The sequence below is a fragment of the Chaetodon auriga genome, chromosome 16, assembly GCF_051107435.1.
Source record: "Chaetodon auriga isolate fChaAug3 chromosome 16, fChaAug3.hap1, whole genome shotgun sequence".
Lineage (NCBI taxonomy): Eukaryota > Metazoa > Chordata > Actinopteri > Chaetodontiformes > Chaetodontidae > Chaetodon > Chaetodon auriga.
In genome coordinates, this window is record NC_135089.1 from 3,006,278 (window position 1) to 3,018,295 (window position 12,018).

At 43.2% G+C, this 12,018-nt stretch overlaps 2 protein-coding genes across 2 annotated transcripts; both read right to left on the reverse strand.

Moving 5' to 3' along the window:
* Positions 1-698: 698 nt before the first annotated feature.
* On the reverse strand, positions 699-2,235 carry LOC143334486 (amine sulfotransferase-like). The gene is made up of 6 exons (XM_076753306.1): positions 2,094-2,235; positions 1,771-1,976; positions 1,420-1,546; positions 1,174-1,268; positions 877-1,053; positions 699-803 (listed from the first exon to the last, which is right to left on the reverse strand). Exons 1-6 carry the CDS (start codon positions 2,233-2,235, stop codon positions 699-701), a joined length of 852 nt encoding a protein of 283 aa, XP_076609421.1.
* A 2,156-nt stretch (positions 2,236-4,391) lies between these two features.
* On the reverse strand, positions 4,392-8,432 carry apol (apolipoprotein L). The gene is made up of 5 exons (XM_076751567.1): positions 8,129-8,432; positions 7,819-7,876; positions 6,512-7,108; positions 6,305-6,415; positions 4,392-5,940 (listed from the first exon to the last, which is right to left on the reverse strand). The coding sequence occupies exons 2-5, from the start codon at positions 7,830-7,832 to the stop codon at positions 4,929-4,931; spliced, it is 1,734 nt and encodes a 577-aa protein (XP_076607682.1). The 5' UTR covers positions 7,833-7,876; positions 8,129-8,432; the 3' UTR covers positions 4,392-4,928.
* Positions 8,433-12,018: the final 3,586 nt, after the last annotated feature.

Sequence of the window (12,018 nt, forward strand, 5' to 3'; positions counted from 1 at the left end):
AAAATAGAGTGACATGCATGTGGGATAAGGACGGTTTAAAAGGTGCTAAACAAAGGGAAACATGAATGTACAGAAAGTCTGCAAAACACAAACCCGGACTCAAAGAGTTTAAAGAGAAGGACAATAAATAATCATTACATGAAATAGAACAAACAAGTTTTGTTCTCATCATTGTGAAGTAAGTGTTGATTGCACAATGCCATGGCCATGAAATCATGACACCACCGGTGTCTCTAGAGCCCCCTTGTGGTTAAAACTGAGACTCAATATGGTCACAAATTCCTTCTCCAACTGTGATCAAATATGCATCTTACACAAGCGTGATGTTAAACTTTGAAGCCTCCTGCACATACAAACACTGAGAATGGACTTTACAGAAGAGTGAAGGTGACAAACACCACTGAAGCGTGGAGTCGGCTCCAGTGACCACAGCAGCCTTCACCACATATAAAGAAACACAGACTGATTCCTTCTGACATTCAATAAAAACAACAGGTTGGCCAACTGAGTTTTTTACTGTTTTTATTCATGTGTGCTCATTTTTCCTTGTACAGATGTCCAATCATGGGTCAGAAAGTGTTTTAAAGGGTCCTTTTCTGGCACATTTTACAGTTACTACTGTGTATGTTGTAAGTGAGACACGCACTGTCAATGAATAAGAACATGGAAGCATCTCATGGTCGGTGTGGCTGCTCTGCTTATTCCCAGATGAACTTCAGAGACAAATCACCCAGTTTCTCCTGAAGGAGTTGATCAACTCTTTGACTCTGAGCTGCAGTAAGGTGGTTCTTCCAGTCACCGATCTGACCTGTAATGAAAAGACATGAACTCTATCTGATGTCTGTGTACATGTTTCTGTACAGGTGCTACAGTTACATTACCTTTGCGCATGAAGTCTCCCTTCAGCCTGTCTTCTGGTGCAAACTTATAGTTGGCTTTTGGGTCTTTCTTCATGTTCTTGAATGTCGATTTTTCTACGACTTGTTCAATGGCTGCTTCACTCAGGTTTTTCCCCAAGAAGGTGCAGATCTTAGTTACAGCCGTCTTCAGGTCCTGAAAGAGAAACAGAAACCAGACAGAACAAGTTTAAATACTGACGAACAACTTTGTGTTTGCAGTACAATATTCAAATATACGAGGCCCTTTCTAGTTCACAGCTACAACACATCTTACCAAAATCATGTCCTCGTAGGTCAGGTAGAGGATGTTGTACTGGTCTTTGGCTAAATGCCAGTCTCTGATGTGGTCAAACCAGGAAGATGCAACAACTGTATAACAGAATAATGTACCATATAATTTAACATTTCCGTAAATAATGAATGCTCATATTGAATAATCATCGTGATCAGATTGTTTTGATCTTTTAAGCTTTTTCAGCACTGGACTGGTCATCATAATCCAGGCTCTGAGGTAACTCACCATTGCCCCTCAAATACTCTTCAAACAAGTGCTCAAAGCTCTTGGGCGTGTCCAGGTCGCTGCAGACAGTACTGAAGTGGTACAACGAGATGATGTTGTCCTTTGGGTTCCGCATCACATAGATAATCTGACATAAGAATAAACAGCAATCAGCTCAGAGGTGAAACCAGTACTTCTCCTCCATGCCCCATTTTATACTTAACTTATACCTTAATTTGTATCTCAGGCACAAACTAAATATGGAACAACAAAATTTAATGTAAATGTAGATGTACGTGTCAAAAAATACACACATATACACATATGCATACATATTTACCTGGCAGGATTGAGCTTCCATAAAATACTGACCTTTGCCTTCTTGTCCTTCAGTCCCAGAGGCATGAGAGCAGGTGGGAGGTGAGAGGCAAAGAGCCGAGGAGAAGGTCTGACAGCATAATCTTCTCGACCCTCCGTGTACTCCAGCCATGGCATCTGCTCGTAGTTGTTTGGATATTCATTCAGACCTCCACCTAACTCACAGATGGAGATGATGATCTGCTGAGTCCATATTGTGCCTGTGGAGGGACAAAATTGAAGATATGAGACATCAAACCTGATCAGTAAATCTGTTCCCAGCCAGAACAAAACTGTACATGTAAATAACGAGATCTGGAAGAGTTTGTCTCACTGACCTGACTTTGGATAAGTGACGAGGAATATGTCACTATCTCGAACTTCAAAGCTCTGGAGTGAATCAATGTGCTCTGCAGTTGTTAATCCGGTGCCAAAGTTGTAGTTTTTATATCTGCAGAGCTTGTCGCTGATCTGCTCCATGTTGCTGCTGAATCACACAGAGAACTGAGAGAAATGTTTGCGTATGGGACGAGAGAGGAATAAAATACCAGGCAAAGGAGCTGGACTCTGGACTTTGAATTGCTCATGATTGGCTGTATCTGAGAGTTACAATTATTTATGGACAATTGCGTCACTTGTACTGTGGTTTCTTGGCAACTTGATATATGATGATAAATCAGACTGACAGCTGAAAAAAGAATGACATGCATGTGCGGTAAGAACGGTTTAAAAGGTGCTAAACAAAGGGAAACATGAATGTACGGAAAGTCGAGAAAACACAAACCTGGATTCAAAGGGTTTCAGATGAAACTAGTAAAAGTTTTTTATCATTATGAAGCAAATGTTGCACAACGTTGCACAATGAAATAATTAGGAAATAATGAACTGGTTGGTCATCATCAGAGACACTCGTGCTGTGAAAGGAGCTAATGCCAAACCAACAATGGACAGAACATCTCCGATGGCCCCCACTGAGCTGCCTGCCACACCGGAGACCTCTGCCCCCTCATTCATCCTGTCCAGCTGAACAGCATTCTCCTCCAGGGCTTTTAGAAACTGCAGCATCCTCGGCTGAAGCTCGTCAATCTCTTTGATGAAGCTGGAACAGGACACGTTCTGGAACAAGGACACCATCCTAAAGTGCGGATCCCTCCTGGTGAAGACGAAAGACAAAATTCAGAAAGAAAACTCATAGTGAGATTTTCCGAAGAACAGCCTGTTACCTGAAAATGTTTTGAAACAAAGGCTGATGATTCTCAGCTGGTTTCGGCAAGCTGATTAATGCGACAAAGCATGTTTTGCACGTCATCTTCAGACAATTCCATATCGATCTCCACCAAAGTTTCTTTGTCCATTTTCAGGCCAAAGTCAGTGACACAGCTGTTAAAGACACAGATGCGATGAATTTCTGCTGGAGATACTGCATGATCCCAGTACATGTGAATGATGAGAAAATGTGCTGTTTGAGAAGCGCCCGTGTACCTTCTCTCCAGCTTCTCGCAGATGTTCTGGGTGGTCTGTAGTCATACCTATGCTCTGTGCTCTTAAGTTTAGGTCGATTTTGTCAGCCCTGTCTTTGATGTCAGGCTTTGCTGTGAATAAACTCCATGCCCATTTGTTTCCACTTGGTACTCTGTCCCTGTGGCTTAAGCTATTAGCTGCAGGGATAAGAGAAAATAAAAAAGTAAGACATTTTTTTGATTGTTGATAGTTAATCAAACTCTGTAATTAATATCAAACATCACTAGATGACAAACCTTGTATGGCAAACTTCAACATGTGCAATTCATTAACATTATTCAGATATTTAATATTACTTTAAAGAGTGTGGAGGGGCGATATTTTATGGGTTTTACAGTCACTTTCAATGAAACTGTCAAGGGATTGAACCTGTGTTTACACTGTACGGGGCTGCAAATGCCAGACCCCCATTGTACCAAGGGATCGGTGTTCAATGTGACCCGGTCTCCAGCGCCCCCTTGTGGTTAAAAATGAGACCAATATGGTCAGAAATCCCGTCACGTGAATATTTGACAGTGAGGTCTGTGCTGAGCTGGACTCCAGATGGCTGTTTTCGCTTTCATCAGCTGAAGGAGGAAAATCTTTCTTGCTGTTCCTTCGTCTTCAAAGTTCAAAGCTTCTGTGACATTCAAACCAGTTTGGAAGCCAACTGTGGTCCAATATGCAACTTGCAAAAAATGATCCTACAAATGCACAAATAAGACTATATATATATACATATATATGTAAGGTGAGAACATAATAACTGAAGATGAATTCATTATGCATTATGACACATAGGATTCATAGATTTTTATATGTCTTAAAATGTATTAATGCACCAATAATTCCATAATGCTGTATATAACAGAGTAATATTTCAAAATGGGACATTCTGCATAATGACAACTTTCACTTTTTTGAACTTTAAGTACATTTTGATACTAATTATTTTGTGTTTTTGCTTAAGTAAGACTTTTTCTTGTATCTCTACACTGTAATATTTGATGCTTTTACTGCCGCAAACGATCTGAACACCTCGTCCACCTCTGCAGACGACGGTCAGAGAGCAGGAGCAGAGCGGCAGGTGGATTCAGGACCACATCTCCCAGTGAAAAACACCATTCAGGTCTTCTGGATTTACACACTTTTATTAAGATTAGCACTTAATAATCCTCAGAGGCAGGTGTGGGAAGTACAGAAGGCTACATACCGAAGGACAACAGCTGAACATGTTAACAAAAACTGATCATATGCAGATAATGTGGCTCGTATGTTAAGTTGCCCATTCACCATAGAAAATCTGTACAGTCATGTGAAGAGAGACCTTAGAGGTCAGATAGTAACCATTACATATGAATCTTTATAACAATAATAATCTGATTATATTTACATATGGCAGCAACAGCAGCTTTAACATTAACAGTGATTTTATTCTTCAGTGTATTTATGATTCGGTAAGTATGTGTTACTAAATTCCATGTATGATTCATTATAGCAAAAGCTAAAAAAGTTTATTCAATAAAAAAAAAATCCCCAAAGATACATTTTATTGATGTGTAATGCTGATCAGTTATAAGCAGAGCTGACTGTGTACACATGGTTCAGTCACATCAAATGATCTCATACCAGAGTGGGTGAAAAGGCACACAGTCATCTCTTCTCGCTCAGCACTACTCAGTGACACTAGACTGTGTTTCTTTCAAGTTTTCATCCACTTCATCCCGTGAAATTTCTGTTTCTCTCTTCACCTCCATCTTTGGGTAAAATGGCGTCTCCACGACGAGTTGCTTTTTCCCTGATGTCGGCAGACCTTCGCACAGCGAGTCATGGATCTTCTGCCACGAGTCCATCTCTGAGCTCCAGAGTGCAGCTCTGGCTCTGATGAACTGTGACACTTCAGTCTCGCTGCCTTTGGCCAGACTGATGCTGTCTTTACAGATGAAGAAGATGTCCATGCCAAGGAAAAGAGCATTGACTGCGATGAGGCCGGCCCTGGCTGACTTGGAGAGGGCAAGAGGCCCTTTGACTGCCGCCTGGCCGATATCTGGGATATCTGAAGCCACCTTGGGCACATTACGCAATGCTTTACCTTCCTGGACCGCCACCTTGGCAGTACTTGCAATTAGTGATTCACTTTCTAGCATCCTAGCAGCGGAGGCAGCATCAACAAGCGAATCGATGCTTTTTCCAATAACACCAGCTTTACAAAACACCTTGCCTACTCCCAGAACCACATCCATCTGGACTACTTCCTTTTTGGCCACCTCCTCCAGACAATCCTGGATACTCTGCACATCGTCCATGAAGTTCTGGAAGACTTCACTGGCTCTCTGTTGTTGTGTTTTGTTTACTCCTATCTCTGTGGCTGTGGTGACAATACTGTTGACTCCACTGGTAATTCCCAGGCCTAACCCAGTCATCGTCAGAGCGAGAGACACTCCTGCTGTGAAAGGAATCAATGCCAAACCAACAATGGACAGCACACCTCCGATGGCCCCCACTGAGCTGCCTGCCACACTGGAGATCTTAGCCCCCTTATTCATCCTGTCCAGCTGAACAGCATTCTCCTCCAGGTCTTTTAGAAACTGCAGCATCCTCGGTTGACGCTCGGTAAACACTTCAATGAAGCTGGAACAGGACTCTCCCTGGAACAAGGACACCATCCGAAAGTGCAGGTCCGTCCTGGTGAAGAGGAAAGACAAAAATTAACATCAACATTAGGAGGCTATAAGAAGCAATAAAATCCACATAAAACACAGATAAGTGACTGCAATATTTCAGAAAATGAACTACAGATCACACTGAGGTCCTGACACCGTAACGGCTCTGTCAGGCTGTATTTACACACAGCAGTTCTTTGAGCTAAATGCTAATGTCAGCATGCTAACATGCCCACAATAACAATACTAACATGCTAATGATAACCACGTACGTTTACCATGGCCCTGTTAGTTTAGCATGTGAATGTACGTACATACAACATTTTGTGCCACTCTGTCTTGTAGTTGGGATATTTTTGGTGTAAAATTTGAGTAAAAGTGCTTACCTGATATCACCAAGCTGACTGATGTGATCAAGCATCCTTTGAATCTCATCTTCAGATAAATCCACATCAAGTTCCACCACAGTTTTTATGGACATCACAGCACAAAACTCACTGAAAGAGCAGTGAAAGACACAGTTACACTCACCTCCTAAAGCAGATGTTTATTTTGAAGAATTTGCATCTTATTTTGAAGAAGCGCCCGTGTACCTTTTCTCCAGCTTCTCGCAGATGTTCTGGGTGGTCTGTATGTATTTGTCCAGCTGATAGGACAGCACTTCTACATTCTGCAGTCTGGGAAGGAAGAAGACACTCGCGTCTCTTTTAAACTCGAGGAGTTGAGGGCAGATTATTCGTGCAGCAGTGATGACAACCTGAACGTGTTCAAAGCTGATCCCTTCAGGCAGATGTAACACCTGGTTCTCCTCCGTGAACACATGAAGGGAGGTGACCGCCAGCTTCTCCGCCGCTTCCAGGAAGCAGTGGAGCTCCTCCAGGCCTTCCAGAGTGTCCTTCAGCACAGCAGCCAGCTCCTCCTCCAGCTCTGCACGGCTGCTGTCTGCTGTCATCTGGGTCACCTTGTTCTTCATATATTCCCCTAAAGCCTCACCTTTGTTCTTTGACTGGGTAACATGGGTGAATTTCAGGTCGATTTTGTCAGCCCTGTCTTTGATGTCCATCATCATCTGCAGCTCCGTCTCCCTCCCAAGCATCCATTTCGAGATCTTCTCACAGAATCTTCTCACTGTGTCGATGCAGGTGAGGGTGTCTGTGGTGTACCTGCACAAGGCCTCCTGTAGTTCCTTTCTGAAAGACAAAACATCACCCAGAACAACTTGAAACAATCCACTGAACTCGTGTTGTGTTAGACCTAATCCATCTCCACTCACTGGGACGCTGCAGGAGAAAGATGTGGCCACAACCACAGCTGCTCTGCAACTGCTGATAAATACAGTATTTTACCACTAAACCTTATCAAAGTCTCTTATTATTAAGTATCCAATTCAACATGTGTCTCTGTGGTGTTTTCCTTCATGTTACAGCTGCACAGCAAACTGAGGCGACAGAAACATTTCATTAAAACAGGGCAGCGTTAGCAAAGCAGTCTGAAAGAGCAGAACAGCTCTGCTTTAAGAACATATAAACTGCATCTCAGGCTATCTTCTGATGTTTTCCTGTAATGTTTTCTGGTGTTAGGTTTAATATCTGTGCAGAGGAGTTTTGAGACAGCCTCACACCGACCAAATACTGACATTCAACTGCAGCTTCTGCACTGACAAGAGCACCTGAGAGTTGAACCGAAAGAGAAACAAACGTCTTCACAGCCTTTTGTTTTAAGTTATTGAAATTGTGTTGCTTGAAACATTTTTCTAACTAACTAAGGTTGCAGGTATTCATAGATCGGTCTCCTAATTGGTCCACATACTTATTTTACCTTACCTGAGGCCTTGCTGAGTCACAACACACCTTTGTCTCAGTTTCAGTGCAACAGAAACTTCACGGTTCAGACTCTTTACCTTGCCGTAGACATGCTTCCTCTCTCGGTATGCTGCCTTCACCGTCTCGTCCTCTTATCTACGAGGGTTAGCAGGTACAACAAAAACAGATGAAGATTATTGCGCGAGAACACCGCTCATCTGGTGAGTGAAACTGATTAAATAAATCCACATCAGGACAAAACTTCGGTAGGTGACGCCCAAGTAGTTTGGTTTCGCTTTTCCTGCTCCACATGACCGGACTACATCACACCTACCCCCCCACTTATCTTATCCAATTCTCGACACTTATCTGAGTTTAGGAGGCTAATCTGTCAGGTGGAATGCGTACTCTCAACAGGAAGCGGCACACCTTCGCCGGCTCCCAGCTGATTTCCTGATGCTGCCTTCCAAGGCTGTGGGAAATATACAAGTTCATTGCTGAAGTGACTGATATTTCACTTCTGTGTCGCCGTTAAATAAACAAAAGAAGGGAGGCGAGTAAAAATGTTTGTGTTGTTGGAGGACACTTGAGTCTCTGCATTTTTTTTTTTTTTTTTGTGGCACAGTGTAGCGCGCTAAGATAGATGCAGCTTCTGGATTTCACCAAAACTTTCATAAATCCTCCTCCCTGGGCTTTAGTTTCCTGCCTGTGTGCGTTGTGGAATCTCTCTGTGTGGATGCGCTCAACGTGGTGACGTAGGTACGTACGGACGGGCGCGCGCTCCAGTCAAAACTTTTCCTGATGTTACCGGAAGTGAGTTATTGGACAGCCACGCTCCGCTGATAAAAGTTTCTAAAAGTTGCCATTTGTGATTTGAGTGTGAACAAACTGATGTACCTTATTCAGTGTAACATACGGCACTTCCCGCGCGAGTCCTGCTGAGATTAAAGTAGTTAATTTATGTTTCTGACGAGTTTTGCCTCAGAGAAACAGGCTAATGCTAGCGTACAAAGTTAGCCCCTTCGCTAGCATGCAGACGGCAGGCTTGGCTTCGGCTAGTCATCAGATTCGTACTGTCCCCCTTGAGCCGTGGCCACCTCGTAGAATCACATAGGAGTGGAGGTGGCTCAACGGGTGTTCACTGTTTCTCAGTGCTCAGTTTCACGAGAACACTGCCTCTTAGTGCATTTCAGAGGTGCATTTCTCACCATTCATGCCGTTGCAGCGGTTTGTCTCAGCTATCTGCTCATCTGATTTCTTCCTTGTGTGGCCACTTTGTTTGAACTGACATTGAGCTCAGTTCAGTTGCAGAGCAGCTGCCCCATTTGCTTTCAGTTCCTCGGCCAGACGTCTATCACAGATCTCCTTGGTTTCCACGTCATCCATATAGACTTCTGTTCCTTCCAGCTGCTGTGAGGTTTCTGACACTACCTTAAAGTATCACGACATCTGTCCTGATGCCCTCAATGTACCATCGCTGCAGGAACTTCCAAAACATTACAGAGAGTATCTTCAAACATGTTTTAACTATTCCCTGAAGTGTCCTGTGGTCTCATCACTCAAAATACTGTAAGCAAATGGTGGTGTAGCACCATCGAGTGATGTAGGGCAGGCATTTTTGAATCCAAACTTCACTCTTTTTCTGTTTGTAAAATTAAATAGCAAGAACTAATAAGCTTCTAAGTTTCCATGTCTGTGTTTGGGTGAATGTATTACATCAAACACTGCTGCTAAAACTGCACTGCAAAGGAAGGGAAGGAATAAAGGAAAAGTTGGAAAGAACAGGGATGAAAGTAAAGAAAACTTTGATATGAACACAAGAAAGAATGAAAGTAGCAATAAAGAAAGAAAAGGAAGTAAAGAATGAAGGAAACAAAAAAGTCAGCTGTAAACTTTAGATGTTACCGTGGATCACTCCTGATCTTGTTTTCCTGTTAGAAGCAGAATAAGACAAACAGAACAAAATGGAAAATGAGTCACACTCATACAGGAGCTACCTGTTTGTCTTCACCGCTGGGCAAACAGAGCGGCTCCGTCAGCCTGCTCGGCACACAGTCTGCACAGCACCTGCAGCCACACCACCGTTTCACAAAGCTCACACGCTGGGCCTGAAGCTAACACGCCAACTCCACTCCGAAGCTCAGCTGATAAATGTGGCTGACCAAAGTTCCTTAAAGCCAGACTGTGTCGCTTTGGAAAGAAGAAATAGCCAATTCTTTATCTTTAAGTTAAATTCATAAACAGTGGTGGGAGGAGGAGAGAAAAGTAGCTGTACCCATCTGTAAAAGTACAAAATACCATATATGAAGTGCTGACTGAATACCGTTCTTGTACCATTACTGCTAACAGTTCCAAACAAGTTTATCATATTTGTCATTATTGGATGTCTGCAGTTCGTCCATGAAAGGTGTAAATGACCTAACATACTGTGTCTGTGGATGACTTTACTGATGGAATGCAGCTCGCAGTGATTTATCTTATTTCTGCAGTGGTGTCAATGAGGAAGTAAACACTGACGAAACACAAGGGTTAAAAGAACAAGAGTTACAAAATTACTTGTTAAGATGAAGATTTTGTTGGACTGAAGTAAATGTTGAATTTGTTTCCATGAAGCTCCACAGAAATCCTTCGAGAATCACATGACAGGTTTTTTTGGTCTTTTTTTTCCTTTTTTTTTAAATGCAGTGAGTTTTTACGCAAATCTGCACTTTAGGAGACCAAAACGATGCACTTCTTCCATCACTGTGTCTGCAGCTACGCCTTTACAGGAAGGTCAAGGTAGAACCCTGTGACATGGGTGAAGGACTGTGTGTGTGTGTGTGTGTGTGTGTGTGTGTGTGTGTGTGTGTGTGTGTGTGTGTGTGTGTGTGTCAAAATGCTCACTCAGCTGCACTCAGCTCAGTGCAGACACTCAGGGATCAGCGTGGAAACAGTGCTGACACGGCAGTGTCCTCGCACACGCAAGACAGGAGACAAACATCGACAGAACACACAGCAGAACACAGCAGAACACACAGCAGAACACACAGTAGAACACACAGTAGAACACACAGTAGAACAAAGCAGAACACAGTAGAACACACAGTAGAACACACAGCAGAACACACAGTAGAACACAGCAGAACACACAGTAGAACACACAGTAGAACACACAGTAGAACAAAGCAGAACACAGTAGAACACACAGTAGAACACACAGCAGAACACACAGTAGAACACAGCAGAACACACAGTAGAACACACAGCAGAACACACAGTAGAACACACAGCAGAACACACAGTAGAACACAGCAGAACACACCGTAACATTGTAGAACACCATCATTAATCTGGTACACTTCACCAAATTCTTATACATTTTGGCAGTTATGGCCTTTTTTAATTTGTTTTATTTGGGTTTTTTTACCCTCAAATACCAGTATCAGTATCTGCCTCAAAGTCCAACTGTGGAGAAATACAAAGTATTTTTTCATGAAATGGTCCAAAGTGAGAAAACATATTGCTTCAATCTAATTTGCCTTCCTGGAGGGAGGAAATGTTTTCAGCTCGTAGACCAGAGGGCCCCTGGGTGCATCCTCACCCAGAGACTCCCTCTAATCAGGTTCAATTACTGAGGATAGAAACGTTCAAAGTGCAACCACTTTTGAGAGAGCCTCTGTTTTGTTTTTTTTATCCCTCTTCTCCTCTTTTACTCCAGAGGACAATTTACTGGAAGCACTCCCTGAGCCAATGCTCGAGGGTCATCTAACAAGCCCCTGATTAGGGCTGGATTTGCAGCTTGCTGAGTTAATGTCAGATTGGCATAAAGAGTCCACGTGGGACCACTATGGGTGCGGGTCTGGGACATGATTTGTGAACCCTCCTCGCCTGTCAGGGATAATTGTTTAATGAAAGCGAAGGGTGTCCCAAATCCTGGCAGAGAGGGGAAATCACAGAAGTCTTTAGTCAGAGCTCAAGGTCTCTCCTCAGGGAGACGTGTTGGTATCTGCAGCAGAGGTTCTGCTCACCAGAGTTTACTGTGGAATTCACACTGGTTTCATGATGTTGTTGTTTAGGGACTTCATGAGGAGGAGCAGACCCGGATCTGGACGCCTCAGCAGCACACGCAGATCTTTGGATCTATTCCTGGCTGATGATGACCAAAGTGCTGTAATCGAGTGGCCGTCGACTGTTCAACACAGTGTGAGTTCAGTGCGAGCGTGACGTGTGTGAAGGGCAGAACGTGGAGTATTCAGGTTTAACGCTACCTCAGACTCAAGTTTCACTGCGTTTCAGAGGGAAATGTTCTGCTTTTACCT

Excerpts from the sequence above, each read along its gene's own strand:
- LOC143334486 (XM_076753306.1), bottom strand. The coding sequence starts at position 2,235 with ATGGAGCAGATCAGCGACAAGCTCTGCAGATATAAAAACTACAACTTT. Across the intron at positions 1,054-1,173 it reads CCTACGAGGACATGATTTTG|GACCTGAAGACGGCTGTAAC; the intron begins GTAAGATGTGTT and ends TTTCTCTTTCAG. Across the intron at positions 804-876 it reads ACTTCATGCGCAAAGGTAAT|ATCGGTGACTGGAAGAACCA; the intron begins GTAACTGTAGCA and ends ATTACAGGTCAG.
- apol (XM_076751567.1), bottom strand. Across the intron at positions 6,416-6,511 it reads TGCGAGAAGCTGGAGAAAAG|TGAGTTTTGTGCTGTGATGT; the intron begins GTACACGGGCGC and ends CTGCTCTTTCAG. Across the intron at positions 5,941-6,304 it reads AGTCAGCTTGGTGATATCAG|GACGGACCTGCACTTTCGGA; the intron begins GTAAGCACTTTT and ends CCTCTTCACCAG.